This window comes from Pelobates fuscus, chromosome 6, assembly GCF_036172605.1.
Source record: "Pelobates fuscus isolate aPelFus1 chromosome 6, aPelFus1.pri, whole genome shotgun sequence".
In the NCBI taxonomy this organism is placed as follows: Eukaryota; Metazoa; Chordata; class Amphibia; order Anura; family Pelobatidae; genus Pelobates; species Pelobates fuscus.
In genome coordinates this window covers 272,664,597-272,681,854 of record NC_086322.1, presented here as the reverse complement: position 1 = coordinate 272,681,854, position 17,258 = coordinate 272,664,597, and the positions used below count along the sequence as shown (strand labels likewise).

Here is a 17,258-nt window from a genome sequence, read left to right as displayed (position 1 = left end):
CACCAAGACCCCAAGCAAGCCACCCTACTAGACACAAAAGGTAAGCTAGAAGGGTGGCTGCAAATATAAAAATTACATGTATGGGTCTATGCATGTCAGATTGTATGTCCCATCTGCCCAAGCCCCTCTATGTGTCTCATTCCACTCCCCAAGTAAGCCCCTCTATGTGTCTCATTCCCGACCCCAAGCAAGCCCCTCCATGTGTCCCATCCCCCCTCCTATACCTGCTCACTGCCGCGGTACCACTGATCAGACAGGAAGTGCTCTCTCAGTGACCACCTTCTGAATGAACGTTCAGCCGCGCTACACACAAGCCAGGAGAGAAGCAGCACAGCCCATCGCACCGCTGTGACTGTGGTAGTTACGCCACTGTATTGTACGACAGATGGGGATCTACCTTTTGGCCTCTCTTGCACTATAGCCTTCTGTACATTAGTTCCACCACTGCCGCCTGTAAATTACACAGGCTGGCCCACTTAGGGCATGCCATGCAGAGAGCCCGGTTTCATATCCCTGTGCAGGATCTTAGCACCCTGAGTGTAGCACAAGCGCATCTCTACACATTTTGGGTTCTGGTGTCCTCAAAAGCAGGACACTTGGGAACAGAAGTTGCACAGAACCCAAAAAGCAGGACTGTTCCTCGGAAATCAGGTATGTTGGGCGTCTGTGTAATGTGGGAGTGTGGTGTGTGTACTGGCTGTATGTGTAGGGGAAAACATGCTGAATTTGGTGGTGGGTTTCTTTACTAAATATAAGTAGATCACAAAACGTCTTTATAACATGCCTGAAAAAATCCTTTGTTTGAAAGCTTGCAATCTAATTATACATAGGAGTCAACAGATGTTTCACTTTGATATTACTTTTCTACTTTGTTTTAAAAGCTAATGTGGAACCGTGGGGGTGGGCTTAGCCAGTGACACTGAAGAGAGCAGACATGTTTGGGCTCCAAAAGTAGAATACTGCTTTATAAGGAACATTAAATCTGAATTCTGATACTTAACTGCTTCTAAAACTATGGGCTAAACCTCCTTACTTAGCTATCTGTTTATGTAACATTTTTTGTCAAGACGGATTGGTAATGTATTTCAATTACAGCTGCTTTTTATCTTGTCTTAGCGGACGGAAATGTATTCATTGGTTATCTTAATACTCTTTATATCTAAAACTGCACAGTGTTATTCACTAGATGTGGGGACGCTGAACATCTGACCCAGGAAGCACCTCTAGTGGCCGTCTGAGTGACTGCTACTAGAGTTGTTCCTAAACAGTAATGTAAACACTGCCTTTTCCCAGAGATAGAGATATCTATATATATATATATATATATATATATATATACATACACATACACACACACGCGCATGTCATTTTATTCTATTTTGAAATTACAATTTTATAATATATACACACACACACATCAAAATACACTTGGAATGAAATTATATATAATTACAAGTGTTTATAATATATATATAAATTATGTATTGTATTAATTTATGTAAACTTTACATAATTATGTAGTTTTATTGATTACAATTCAAGGGACTTGCCGACAACCCAGGCAGAAAAAATAATTTAATTTGCAAGCCCTACATTTGACCCTGTAACTTTAAAAAAAACACCATAAAACCTGTACATGGGGTGATTTTAATTAGCCCTGTAAGATTTACAAGTGGTTTGTTTTTGTTTGTGCACACCTTAATCTGTATATAGTTTGGTCTTTTCAGCAGCATTAATAAATTTCACGTTCTGGGTATGTCCGCAAATTCAATTTTTTCCTAAAAAGGTAATTGGTTGCAACTACAGGCTGATTTGAACAGAAAACCTAATGGAAGCATACATTTGGTTGGCATAGCCTTCATTTATCTTTTGCGAAAAAAAAAAAGGTATTAAAAACGTGGCATCCAAATTGCTTCTGTATGGCATTTAAAATAAGAACAACTACGGGGTGGCAGAGCCTGACAGCCGAGGAGAGCGGACGCACGATCCCAAAGCTCCAGGCTGCAAACGAAGAGAACAAACACATACCTAGCCACTATTACCCCCAATAACCACCGATCAACTGTGGGAACACCCCATGGGTCGCAAGCACAGGAAACACCCAGACAAAACGGCCCCAGGGCTCACGATCGGAGAAATGTGGCAGCAAGCACGCAGCCTGAGCGGAGCCAATATGGCGGCGCTCCATGGAGGCTGCTCAGACTTTTCGGATGACGGCTCAGGGGGAGCCGACGATGACTACCTCCAAGCTCCAGACCCGACGCCGAGAACGAAGTCCGGAAAAAGCAGAGCAGACCCCGATACAAATCTGGTGACCACTGGGGTGCTAAAGGGCTTGCTGGCGGAACTCCAGAAGAACATCCTTACGGATGTCACTGCACTCAGGGAAGAGCTACGAGGCCTCACAGGCCGCATAACAACACTGGAGGATACCTGCCAAGAACAACAGCGGACCATAGCCTCGCTGCAAAAAGACATCCAGGACCTGCGGCACCAAAACATGCTGCATGAAAGAAGATTTGCGGCCCAGGAAAACACGAGCCGGAGGCTCAACCTCAAGGTTAGGGGTATCCCAGAAGGGCTACCGGAGGCAGAGCTGCCACGAGCGATTACTCGTCTACTAACCTCTGTACTGCCCCCAGGCCCTACTAAGGCTATTGCGCCCACAGCCATTTTCCGGATACCGAAATCCCCTAGAGCACCAGCAACAGCCACAAGAGACACCATACTGACCTTTCAGAATAGCTCAGACAAAGCGACTGTCCTCACCGCCCTCAAGGGGAAAACTCCCGTGCGGTTCGAGAACTCGGAGATAACTTTCTACACAGACCTGTCTCAGGGTACTCTGGCCTGGCGCAGATCTCTCCGGCCACTCACCTCCATACTCCAACACCACAGCATACAATATCGCTGGCGAGCCTCATCCACATTACTTGTGCAGCATGACGGGAAAACACATCAAATCCAGGGCATACAGGATGCTACCAACCTTCTACATACCTTGGGACTGCCTCGAGACTATCTCCCAAGTAGAACCCCTGACCCCCCCCCCACCACCCCAACCCACAACTGGGATCCAGCGGGAGCGGCCCCATTTATACCGCTGAATGCCACACCAATCTTACGCATCTGTCACTACCTAAACAGAAGCGTGGGGCATGCTGCCCACCCGCAACGACACCTCCGGATCGACCCTACAGGACCACCCTCCTAACTGGTCCAGAGGAGACACCTACTCAACGGAACTTTCAGCCGGACTGTCCCAAAGCCACCGCTCCCAATAGGGAACTTTTAAGTGCACGGCCCTCACGCTCTCTCCTAAGCTATCCCCATGTTGGACTGACTGGTGTGTCTGCGTCCTAGGCTGCCTGGGACCCGTTGCACGACTTTTTTTATTTTTCTTCTTCAGACCCCTGAACGCAGACCCACACCTGTGAAGGCAGCAAGGCCTCATCGGCGAGGCTCTAACACAAAACCCTCAGGACACTGCTCTGGTTCCTGCCTTTACAGGTGATAGCACACCACACCAACAGATCGCCTCTGTAGGCATTGGCTGACACCGGGCGGCAAAGTGGACATCCCCACACTATGGAAGACTGCTCCAGTACCACTGCTTGTCCATAACATGCATATTCTATAAGTGTTACAGGCATCTGAGCGACTCCCCTAAGCAAGTACTGATTTGTTCCTTCCTTTTATTATTATGTTTTCACACTCATCTTTCCAGCTAAGATCTCCTATTCAGGACAAAATGCAGCTTCAGTTACATAGACAACAAGGAATAGCTAATTACGCACTACACGAGTACTTATAACTACTTTAACGCTCTCACAATATGTTTGCTACTACATGCTTAGCCGGCACTCAGTCACACTGAGCGTAGACGTGTCTCCTAATCGCCTGTACAGGCGGCAATACCGATAAAGGCAGGATACTGTCATCTCATGTCCAGCTAGCAAGCCTTACCAACCACACTTGAAAATTACCTCCTACCAGTTCATTAGGCCAGCTCTCCTGCATTCCCCTACGCTGCATTGCACGGCTCCTCACAGGCCACTAGACGCACTAGATACTTAACTTCCTTAACTGTCTAGCCAAAATTAACCTGCTTAGCACAAGCTCATGCATTATATTGTATCTCTGCCTGAAATCAATTGTCTAGCTTGGCTACATCTTGTTTGATATTAACGTTGGCGCTAAAATTCTAAAATGTAATTCGCCTGTTTACTACACCCGTCTCTGGTATCATGCTCTAAGTTCATCTGTAATGTGTAAAATAGGTTTTTGTTGAACGACTTATACAAAAGAAAAAAAATGAGGCATTAACACTCCGGAAATGTAAATAACACTGTTATCGCTGTATTAACCCTTTAAGTGGAACACCCTTGCATTTCCCTTTCTTTATTCTGTACCCTTCATATATGCCTTAATAAAATAAAGAATTAAAAAAAAAAAAAAAAAATAAGAACTACCACCACAAGAGGACAGTCTTAAATTAGAGGGGCAAAGGTTTAAAAATAATATCAGGAAGTATTACTGTACTGAGAGGGTAGTGGATGCATGGAATAGCCTTCCTGCTGAAGTGGTAGAGGTTAACACAGTAAAGGAGTTTAAGCATGCGTGGGATAGGCATAAGGCTATCCTAACTATAAGATAAGGCCAGGGACTAATGAAAGTATTTAGAAAATTGGGCAGACTAGATGGGCCAAATGGTTCTTATCTGCCGTCACATTCGTTAAATAAACCCCAGGTGACCCATCAGTGCTATTTTATCATAGATTGCAAGCAGGTTCTTTGTGAAGCATTACTAATAAGCTTACACAGAAGCAGGAGATATGTGACAACTCATTGCCGTTTTCAAGTTTTCTTTTGCACATTTAATACATTTTTCAGATCCAGAAGAGTTTGACACCAGAGAAATGTCACTTCAGTTTAAATAAATACATTTTAATTTTACACCAGTTTCACAATTGGAATATTAAGATCAGTTTTTTTTTGTTTTTTTTATTACATTTTAAACAGACAGTTAAATGTGATTATTCTCCCTCCCTGAAATACAAAAACCATTTAGCAGCTCGAGTACTGCAGAAATTAGTCCACGCCACTGATAAGAACCCTGGTGCTGTAGATAACCTTGTGTAACAGACCATGATCTAACAGTTGTGGAAGCAGCCTAGAGTGAGACCTGAAGCTGAATAGACTATTAACCCACTGATTCAAATAGCTGCAAACATTAAAACAGAATCAAGCTAGGGAACTAGTTTTTAAGGACAGTTTTTCTATCACATTTCTCCTTTTTAACATCCAGCTAAAACAGAATGCAGTGCCCTGTAGGGACATTCAACCATAAATTGAGGAGGGTCCAATAAGTAATGAACCAAACATCTCTCCAGGAGAACGGCTTCATAGATCCCCAAATATTGTGAAGTCCAAGAGATGACGGACAGGGCTAGAAAGGCTCATTCTTTAGGAAATGGCTGAACATTACGAAGGCAGCAACGGGTTTGTCGGTTGGCACCATGTGGCCAGCTCCCTACGAAAGACAGAAGATGGTCAGTAGATATTATGGAGATTCTTCATAAAATATCACACACATTGCCTTTTATTCTTGAAGGAACCTTCAAAAAAGTCATTGCAAACAGATGGAGACATTTTATTGGTGGTTAAGGCATCACTTCTTTCTATACTCTAAAGCAGAAAACCACAAATTGATACACTATGACCACCCTAATTTCTAGGGTGGAAAAAATACAGACAGAGAATGGTTGTTTTTTTCCCCTCTTATATTCCATACCTTAATAGTGAGGAAGGACAAGTTAGAAAATTCCTTCACAAAGCCGCCAATCTGCTGTTGGTCTCCATCGTTGTACATCCATGGCCGACGTTGTACCTGCAACTAGGGAGGAGAGAGGAAAGTTACAAATAAGAGTTTGTGTGCATTTGCAACTGGGCTTTGATGCAATTCAAGCCAAAATGACAGTTCTTAGGGACCAAAAACGTATATGGCTTAACTTAGTGGGGTCCAACCCGCGGCCCGGGACTGCTAGCAGTGCGGCAAGGAGCACTTTACCTTATGTGCTCCTCCTGGACAGTTCCCTGGTGCGCCGTGCAGCGAGGACGGTTGCCAGGATAGGATATTGGCATTACTGCTGGGCACGCGAGGCAGTTGTGCGGAAAGAGCACAAAGGAGGTCCCAGCCCAGCACAAACCCATAGCCACCGTGAACAGAGGATCCACTCCAGTCCTCCCTTAACAAGGTAGGGAGGCTGGGTGGACCTTTTAGGTACGAAGTGTGTAGGAATGTAATTTTGGGGGGAAACTTAAATTTAATATAGGTCTGGCATAATTATTGTCACCCTTTTAGTCAATCCTTTGTGCTGCGTCCCCTTGTCAAGATAACAACTCTTCTATAATGCCTGATGAGGCTAGAGAATAAATGGCAAGAAATCGGAGACCATTCCTCCATACAGAATCTCTCCAGGGGGGCATGGCCTGACCAGGGAATGAGCAGAGCTCCGTTCCCACGACGCTCAAAATAGCCTACAAAAGCACTATAAATAATCATCCTGCGACTAAAATGGATAAAAAAAAGACAACCGAAAAAGCAGCTGAAGAAGGCAGCTGACTCCGGATCGTCTGTACTGGAGGAGGTTAGCCACCCAAAAGAGCGGAACGTCGGATCCCCAAAATGGCGCCAGCCAGGGCCCTGCATCTCAGCCCCCGTCGCCACGTGGGGGAAATGTGTGGGGAGATCGGGGCAGGAGAGGCGACGAAAATATTGTCCAGGCTGGCGGAGGTCCAGAACTCTCTTGCGGGAGAAATAGAAAGATCCACCTCGGTGCTGCAGGCGGAGATCTCCACACTGGGAGCAAGGACCGCCTTGTTGGAGGAGAGAGTAGAGGGCACAGTCAGAGCGCATAATACTGCTATAGCCCAGGTAAACAGCCTAGCATCTCGCATTACAGAGGCCGAACTGGCAATTGAAGATATGGGCAACAGATCACGGAGGAATAACCTCCGTGTGAGGGGGGCTGCCGGAGGGGGAGGGGATCCTGCAGGCAAGGCTGCTTACCATCCTAAAGCTGCTGTTACCGGATCTTCCCGTGGAACGGTGGTATATCGAAAGGGCGCATAGAGCCCTCCGAGCAAGAAGATCTGATCCCAACACACCTAGGGACGTGATTATTAGTTTCCTGCACTTCCCTACTAAAGAAGCACTGATTAAGAGAAGCAGGGAAGAGAGGATCCAGTGTGAAGGAGCAGAGATCCAGTTGTACCACGACCTGGCACCCACCACACTCCAGTGGCAGAGAGAATGGAGGCCCATCACAGAGGCCTTGAAAGGGGCTAACATTCAAAACACCTGGGGCTTTCCATTTAAATTGCTTGCATTCCAGGGAGGCAGAGCTTATGTCCCGACTCCGACCGGAGACCCGAAGAGCTTCCTCAGGGAACTTGGCGTGGCGGCCCCGGCAAACCTGCCTACACTATCAGTGCACCATCGTGAGTTGGAGCCATTGCAGACGGAGTGGCATGAGGTGGGAGCAGACAGACACTGAAGACTGGTCCGGTAATGTAGAGGTTATTGCTATGCAGGGGGGACATGATGGAGGGTCCTGGAGACTGACTGTTTGGGGGGAGCGAGGGGCAGCTCAATAGCTAGAACCCATTCACCTGGTTCCACCGCTGGGATGGGGCGCATGATGTTTTTGGGTGGGTGGAGACTGTGTGATGGCTGATTATATGGAGACAGAGGGAGGAACTGTGCAACCGTATGCTGAACCAGCCCAGGAGGACCTATGTGCCTGAATGTGAGAGCTTCTTAAGGTTAGCTGAACTCGGCATACCCTCTGATGGCGTTTTTTCACATTGGGGGAGGGGCGGGACGATTGAAGCAACAATCTTTACCCATCTAAACGGGACTGTGTAACGTCGTCGTTGAGGTGTTTATGGGGTCGTTGCAGTCCTCCCCATTCACATGGCATCAGTAGTTCAACACAAAACAAGGGGGGAAAATACATAGAATATTTGAAATTAAAGAAAAAATAAAAAAATATATGAAAAGAACAAACTAAAATTAATAAGCGTTACGGGGCGGAGCCAGCGCCCGAGCGAGCAGGACAAGTCTCGGAACAGCTCCGTGACTCAGCTCGGGTACAGTGAGAAAAGGGACAAAAATACTCACATCTCGGCTCCAGCTGCTACAGGCTATTCCCCGACGATATGGGGAAGAAATCCAAGAAACTGCGCTCGGACCCGGGCTCTGGTTCCCGAGATATCGGCACATTTATGCGCACGACATGATGCTGTCAAGATGGCGCACGCTGAGGCCTATGCACCGCTGTCGTCGGAGGAGGACAGCAGCACAGCCGACATCTCCCCTCCACCGAGGAGGCGAATAGAGCCACAGGCTCACGCAGGACTGGAAGACTCAGCCCCATCCACTAAGGCAGACATTAAAGCCCTAATGAAAGAAATCCAGGCTTTGTTCAATGCCGATATGGCACCAGTCCGAGAGGCTGTATCAACCCTCACAACACGTGTACAAGCAGTGGAGGAAAGCACAGAAAGCGGCAAAATAACCCAGTCAGCTACAGACACAGCTATAGCAACGCTGCAGAAACAATGTGCCGACCATCAAGCCCAAATAGCCACCATGGAGGACAAAGCCAGGGCATGCAACCTGAGGATAAGGGGAGGGCCAGACACGATATCAGGAGTAGAGCTCCCTCACTACTGCAGGAGACTCCTTGCCACTCTCCTCATGCCCAAACAGAACAAACAGCTAGTGGTGGATTCCTGCTTCAGACTGCACAATGCAACCAACGCAAACCCAGAGGTACCCAGGGATGTTTTAATGAAACTGGTGCGGGAATCTGACCGTGGGGTTATCATGGGAGCAGTCAGGGGTACCCCCACGGTATCGTTTGAGGGAGCACAGCTGGCATTTTACCGGGACATTTCAAGGCATACTCTGACGTGGCGGAGATCACTAAAACCAATTACCCAGCTCCTCCAGGAAAATGCGATCACATATAAATGGGGCACACGCCGCCTGCTTGCCAATAAAGCAGGCAAGACACATGCCATCTCACACCCTAATGAAGCACCGACCTTCCTGAAATCCCTGGGACTGCCAGAGGAGAGAACACCGCCGCCAAGCCACTTAGCTTGGAATGTAGCAGACATCACCCCATTCGTGCCCAGAAGGGAAGCACCTGAGACCGCCGATCTCCCACCCTGAACTCTGACGGCATCTACCTGTGCCATATTGTTCCACATTGTTTGGTTTATTTTACACATGATTTTTTATGTTGACTGTTATTATATACCATGACCCTGTTGCACTGGCTCCGTAGGCTTTAGACATAGCCATGAGATTATGCCTCCTTGCCCCCCCCCCCCCCCTATACACAGAGGGCGCAATCGATACTCCTGTATTACAGCAACCAATTGTTCACCCCACGCAAAACCACAGCCTCCTATTACAGCGCTAAGCACCAAGCCCTACTCCTTAGACACGGAAGGCTACTCACCTGCTTTCTCGCCCTACCAGCGCCTCCCTAGAAGTAGATGTTTAAAACGCACTGCAATATTTATCCCTAAGGCGCAAGAAGCCTAATGCAAGCGCCCCCCACATCCTACGCCTCATAGCAGCCCATAGGTGAATCTGGGTGTCTTAGCCCATAACTAAAAATTGAGTAGGCTCAGCCAAGTGATGTATAGCCAGCTATGATGTATTGTTTATCAGTTACTCACGTGACAAGTTGTATTGTTTTCATACACTCACAAAAATAAAGAATTATATTAAAAAAAAAAAATTAAGGGTTACATAAATAACACCCTAACTTTTTAGAGGAACCAGCATAGAGGATCACAATGGCATATGGTGGACGGGAGGGCTATCAGGGGGGTGTAGGGGGTTGGGGGCTCTGGAACTGGAGCTTCGTAAGAACCAGGGCACACCCTAGGGTGATCACAACTGCACGTGTGGGCCAGAACCCGTATTAATATTTTCAATGTAAGCATGTGGCAGATAGGTTGAGGTGCAGGGAAGTTTAGCCCTTAGGAGCCTAACCGGAAATAATGCTGATCCAAAGTGGACACCCCAATCAATAGAGGGTAGGAGCATTACAAGAACGGAATAGCACCACAAGGGTCCCTTATGCCCCTGCCCCTACCCCCGCCCCCCCATCCTTCCCCCTCCTCGGCCCCCTTCCCTGCCTGGTCTGCTCCCCTCTTCCCCCATGAGCGTGGCCACCAGTTTGGAGGCCTATTCAGGTTATCCTGTTGCCCAAACGGGGAAGTTACGGAGGCTATCGTTACAATGTTAATGGGTGGTAGTAAAGGGAGGACAATGGGCTATGGGAAGAGTCCAGATTACACCCTTTTATATGACTGTTTGGCTTTATGTTAAGAATTTTTTGCTGAACTAAGTATTATGATATTGGAAGGAGTGAATGTAACTCCTGCATATGTTTTAATGTCAACATGTTTTTTCTTGTTTTTGTTAGATTTTTTGTCATCAAAATAGACTTATGGCGGTTTTGCAGACGTAGGACACTCTACACTTGTTCAAAGCAAGCACAGCTAGTAGAATAGCGCGGCAGGTTAGTGGCTCATGACCCCGAGTCTACTTCGAGCGCTGGACGCAGGGGAGATACGGGGTCTTGACCCCCATATTGGTCTGGCAAAAGATAAGACCAGACATTTTTGGAGGCGCACGACTAGTGTGACAGTTTCTATTCTTACTTCTCCACTACTTTCCTTTCTTTTCCCTTTTCTTCTATGACTAGGGGTTCTCATGGAGGAGTAGAGGTGGGAGCTTTTCTTAGCATGAGAAACATGAAAGACCCATGCTGGTGAAACTAGTATTGCTGAATGTAAAGGGCCTAAATACCCCCAAAAAACGACGCCTTATGTTCAAGGAGCTGAAAAGGATGAAGGCCGATGTGGCCTTTATCCAGGAGACTCATAACAAAAAACAGACCACATTTGAACTGAAGGACAACGTGTATAAAACGTCATATGAAGCCCGCTCACTTTGCAAACGCAATGGGGTGGCGATTCTTATACGCCATAGCTGCCCAATTAGAGTTACGTCCACAGATATGGATCTAGAAGGGCGCATAGTCATAGTCTCAGGCATACTTTTATCACATACGATTCATCTCATCAATATGGTGGACGTTTGGCGAGCACATCATCCTAGCGCGAGGGATTATACTTTTTATTCAGCCCCGCACGGCACGTACTCTAGAATTGATTTCTTTCTGGGTAATGATAAGAGCCTAGCTAGAGTGGTGGGGTCAGAGATTGGGTCTATTACTTGGTCGGACCATGCGGACATGGAAGCTCAATTCCTCCCTGTTAAAAGATAGGGATATCAGAGCAGGTCCAAAAGGAAATCAGACTTTTTTACAACCAACGCTAACCCAGACTTAAAGCTGGCAATGATATGGGCTGCACGTAAAAACAGTGGACATAACATACTTATCAAAACTGCGACGACCAAAAAGAAGCTAAAGTTTCAGAGGCTGGAGAGCCTTCTGTCAGATTTAAAGAAGATGGAACAACAACATCAAAATAACCCGGACGAAGAGACGTTAAGACGGATAGAAGAGGTGAGGAGAGCCATACGTGTTCTGCTGCTGGATGATACAGCTAAATCTATAGTGTGGTCCAAGAGGACCTACTATGAACACGCGAATAAGATGGACACTATGTTGGCTAGGGTCTTGAAGCCTAGACAAAGGGGGAGACAGATTACAGCCGTAAGACATAAAGACGGGTCCACCAAGACCACTCCCTGAGAGATCGCTGAAGTCTTTACAGACTTTTACAATTCTCTCTATAACCATTCCCCAGACACTGAGATGCAGAGGGAACAGGAGGAGGCCAGGACACGCGGATTCTTGGCAAACTTAGGACTACCGAAACTATCACAGGAAGCAATAACCACACTAGCAGCCAAAATCACGGCAGAAGAAGTGGCGCAAGTGATCTCCACACTAAAGGACAATAGAGCCCCGGGCCTGGATGGGTACGACAGGAGTTATTATAAGGAGTTTAGGGAAGAGCTCACCCCACACCTGGTGGCCATGTTCAATGAGTTCAGGTATGGAAGCACCCCGGATCGCGATATGTTAGCAACAATAATATTGCTGCCAAAGCCCGATAAAGACCCAGCCATACCGGAGAACTATCGCCCTAATAAATCACGATATGAAAATTCTGGCGAAAATCCAAGCAGCTAGGCTGAACTCATATCTAGCAACCCTAATCGATATAGATCAAGTGGACTTCATTCAAGGGAGACAACTATTTGAAAACACATGCAGGAATATTGACATCATATGGAGGCAAAGAACCATCAAATCCCCAACCATGCTAGTTTCACTGGATGCTGAAAAAGCTTTCGATAGGGTAAAATGGCCTTATCTATTTACGTTGTCCCATCTCGGCTTCCCGGAGCAGTCTATCACCCTAATAAAAGCAATGTATAAGGACATACGGGAACAGGTCCAGATCCCGGGTGCTCCGCCCAAACCTTTTCGGCTTTACAATGGGACTAGGCAGGGGTGCCCCCTGTCCCCACTTCTGTTTGTACTTTCCTTGGAGCCACTCCTGCAGGCCTTAAGGCATCATCCGGCTATAAAGTGGGTACGGAGTATCTGGTGTCAGCGTATGCGGATGATGTGCAGTCTAGTGCCCTCCCCATTCACGTGCCAGAGCCAGACAGTGCTTTAATTCATGAGTCACACAAGATTTGCATAGAACGACAGGCCATTAAGTACCTGGGGATCCGACTGACGGCAGACCCAGATCAGATATACCCCCATAATTATGTACCACTCATAAAGCAGTTGATTAAGGAGATGGATAATTGGAACAATAGGCCTATATCATGGATAGGGAGGATCCATGCCGTTAAAATGAATGTGTTGCCCAGGATCCTATTCTTATTCCAAACTCTACATATTCATATTTCAAAGGCAAACCTCACACATCTGCAACGATCTATAGGTAACTTCATTTGGCAAAATAAACGGCATAGAATTTCCAGACATGTTCTATATAGACCAAAAACAGGGGGGGGGGGGGGAGGGAGGGACTAGGGCTGCCTAACTTACATTATTACTACGTAGCGGCACAACTGGCGCAGGTAGCCATGTGGCACACGCCACCGGCAGTGGGTAGATTTAGAGTCACTAATGGTGGGTGCAGACCTACCCCAGCTCCTCATCTGGGTGCCTAAGGACTCTAGACCGATGATTAGGGCCACGTGCCCGGCAATACTTAATTCAATCAATATTTTTTTTTTTTTTTTTTTATTCTTTATTTTTGTTGTGCTTTGGGTAACATAACAAATAAGCTCTTGGTGCCCCAATAGCATTCCTCGAGCACAGTTTCAGGCAAAACAATTGGAACATTAGGATTATCAGCACACATTTTTTGTTTTTAAACGTGAGATTAGTATTGATTAGATCATGTTATTGGTAAATGTAGGTCGCAATAACCAGCGGTGTGGGTACAAGAGGTTAATACACATGACTGATCTAGGCTATTAACATGCACAATTTTTTGCTAGTGTATCTGTCTTATGAGGCATATGCACATTAATGTATGTGTGGTAGGCAGGCTAAACTGAGTGTCTAGGCATAGAATCTAAGGCTACATTAACATAGTAAGAGGTGAAATGCCTAGGGTTTCAGTAGGTTGGCTAAGCGTGTAAGCAAATCTAAGTATAGCAATTAAAGTATAGCAATTAAAGAGTACTGGCAGAGTGCACAGTGCATGAGAGTCAATGGGGAGGAGATCACCGGATTTTGTGTGCGTTCTACGGTTCTCAGTGTCCAGTGCAGCCGGCGTCCGCCTGCCGCAGGTATTCAGTCCAGTGCTTGTTTCAGCCGATGCCCAGTTTAGTTATGGTCGGATTGCGGGCTGGTGGCTTCTGTGGGTCCGGTATGCTGTAATGTTTAGTCCCGTCTTTGCGGCCGCCCGGCCCGGTTTCTCCGGCTCGGAGGTCTGCTCCGGTAGTTCCCCCTTGTTGTGCTGCCGTGTGGCCGTTTGTGATGTTGCTGCAACTGGGGTGATGTGTTTCAAGTTGCGCTGGTCGCCGGGGTCAGGTAGCAGATGTGTGTGTGTCGCTTGGTTTATAATCCCGGTGCTTCTTGTGTTCTGGTGTGAGCTTGTGCCCGAGGGTTTTGGTCCCGTGCCCTGCCTCAAGGCTCGGCGGTATCTGCGTTGCCGAACGGCCATCTTGGAGGCTCGAGGTACCTGCATATAGTGGCTGCGCCTCGCTGCTGGACGTATCCACGAAGCCACCCTTGTTTCAGCTTGTCGGTGGGATGCCCCCCGGGTGATTAGAGCCTCCTTGAGGCCTGCACAAAGCAGGTCAAAGATTTGCAGAGGGGACACGTGTGTCTTAATGTGAGTGCTCTTTCCAGGTGTAGGCCGGGCGGCCATTTTGGGCGGTTGTTGTGGGCCTGTTGCCCTTTTATGCTCTGCTGCCAGTTTGCTAGCTTTCCCGACAGGTCAGTACGTCCTGTGGGGACCGGGATGTCCCCCACCGGTCCAGGGGGGGGGGGGGGAGGTATGCTGATACTTCGCTTGTGGGCTTTTGCACCGAGGAGAGCGGCCGCCTCTCCTCAGCTTCAGCACTAGTAGGCCGCGATTAGATCTCCGTGATCCCGGTCCCAATCGGTCCCGGGGTGGTACCGATGGGTTCGTTGGGGCACCCCCGACGTGGGTGGTGCACCCTCGGGTGTAAGTTGGCTTAGCAGCCGTCTTTTTTGCCCCGAATTCTGTCCGCCGGGCTGGAGCTTGTGTAAGTTGCGTCCGCGCGGCTCGGCGGTCAGGCTCCGCCCCCTCAATCAATATTTGTGACTCAACTAAACAAAAATTTGGATTGGCATCATCCCCATCCCCCCTAATGCCTTTTCTTCGCAATCGGGCTTTCCCTCCAGGGATGTCGGCCCGGGATTTCCGAAATCTAGAAACAATAGGCTTGCAAAGAGTATGTCAGATGTATCAGGGAACACAGGTAATTTCTTTTGATGTCTTGCGACAAAGGGGCCACCTAACTCCGTCAGACTTCTTTAGGTACCTGCAAGTAAAAGATTATGTGAAGCTACCACATGTTAGATCTGCGGCTCTATGAACGCATCTGCTTGCAGGAAACTATGCCTTCCGGATTAATAACGCTGCTATACGCCCACCTCTGCTCAGAGACAAGAGAATGGGGAGGTTTAGTGTATACGGAACAATGGGAAAGGGATCTGGGAGAGGAATTAGAGGGCATAGAGTGGCAGGAGATTTGGGAGGCAAACCATGCCTCCTCGATCTGTGTGTCCCTTCAGGAGCAATCGGTTAAAACAATGCTCTGCTGGTACACTACGCCAGCAAAGCTATGTCAGATGAAAAAGATTCCAACGGACACTTGCTGGAGGGGGTGTGGGCATAAGGGAACTTACATCCACATGTGGTGGGAATGTCCACAGATAGTCAACCTATCAGTAGCTCAGGTGGTATCCTTTTATTCTCTATGGAGCTGGGCCCTCGCGATGTTGTTTGGAGTTAAGCTGTGTCTGGTGGGTTGTGGGCCGCTCGTGCCAGTGTGCTGTGTTGGTTATCCATGGTCCGGGGGCCTTCTTTGGGAGGTGTGGGTCTAGTGGCGAGGGCGGGGAGGGGGGTGTCACGGTGTTGGGTTATGGGCAGGGCTGAGTCAGCCTATATATGACCCAGGGGTCCCAGATTTTGTTGTGGTGGTGGGTTGTGTCATGGAGTAGGGCTGAGAGCTTGTCCATCTCTGGCTTCTTCTGTTTTTTTTTTTAGTACGGTTTCTAAGGTGGGTATGTTTTTGTTGCCCCATTGTTCGGCTATTGTGCGCCTCGTGGCCAAGGCTATTTTGGCGAGCAGTTTCTTTTGTGCCCTGAACAGGGGGGCGTGGGGTTTAGACAGTAGCCAGATCCACGGGTCTGGAGGGATCTCTGTGTGTAGGAGGCCAGATTGTTATTTTAAGTAGACGTAGGTAGACTTTCAGAAGCCCTTCCCAGTGGTCTCAGAACCTAGATGAGATGCATATTGGCCACATCTTGTACATAGACGATCAGCAGGCGCAATAAGCAATACGACCTGATAGAAGAACTGCTATACGACAGATAGGAATAATGAGACCACGGGAACTATCTTCCACTCACGCGATGCATAACACCGTGGTCCTTTAGCCAGAGACGCTTAGCACTTGTTAGGAGTTTATATTACTAAAAATGGTTGACTAGGGCTGTGCACTGCAACGGCCAGGATGGCGGATGAAGGCCAAGAGATTTTACAACATCGGATTCATTAATGTACTACGAGACACCGATGGAGCTGTAGTTATTGTTTTAAGTGTCAAATACTGTACCTTGTTTGTTAATTATAAGTGATGGTGGAATCCATGACTGTTTATGAATAATACCCGTCAACCAAAAAAAAAATAAAAAAACTCCAGATTTTTCTAAAATGTTTAGGTCAACACTGAAAGCCTGTGGGGTGAACCGAAAAGGACAGTCTTTCTATTGGGTACAAGTTAGGGGACTGGGATGGTCATGGCAGGACCTTGATTTTGTGGTCCATAAACCATTTTTGTTTTTACTTCAATGTATGTTTTGGATCATTGTCCGGTCAAGATCCAACCATGGCCAATTTCAAGCTTTCTGGCATTGGCAGCTAGGTGTTCATTTAATATCAGTCAATGGTTTGATATCCATGAAAGCAGAATATTAGGGTATTTTTTGAAGGTCAAAAGAACACTTTTCACAGTCTTCTCTGCTCATATAGACCAAGAGTGCCAAAATTGTGCAGGACGAAGTATATGCTGAAATGGATGTAGTTTCCAAACAGGCTCGTCTGGATTCCACAAGGTGAAAGCATTAGACATGGATAAAGGACAGGTTAGGATATACCCCATTGTTGGGTTCTCATTGTGAGAACACCAAGCCCTTCCATTAAGTGTTCATGGGGATAGTGATCATGATTGTGTAAAGGCAACTCCTTTAACTGGAGTTGCTTTTAAACAAACAAAAAACACACAACACTAGTTGGAGCACCTGAACTCTGAAGGGATGGGAGAAAATCATCAATCTCCACTCCCCTTGGACAGAAACGTTCAAAAATCTCTTAAAAGTGATCATATCTGCTTACATGATGGCAAGGATTGAGAGTGCTTTAACCTCAACTCTCTCGCATTGTGCCAAAAATACTGATTGCAATAA

General features: G+C 47.2%; 1 protein-coding gene across 1 annotated transcript in view; it reads right to left on the bottom strand.

Annotated features, from left to right (window-relative positions):
• Positions 1-5,036: 5,036 nt before the first annotated feature.
• LOC134614902 (lysosomal protective protein-like) overlaps positions 5,037-17,258 on the bottom strand; it is a 30,225-nt gene continuing 18,003 nt past the window's right edge. Inside the window, exons 14-15 of the mRNA XM_063459158.1 lie at positions 5,795-5,896; positions 5,037-5,533 (exon numbers count right to left, since the gene is read on the bottom strand). Of these exons, the coding sequence (XP_063315228.1) occupies positions 5,450-5,533; positions 5,795-5,896 (186 nt within the window). The 3' untranslated portion in view covers positions 5,037-5,449. The remainder of the gene's footprint in view (positions 5,534-5,794; positions 5,897-17,258) is intronic.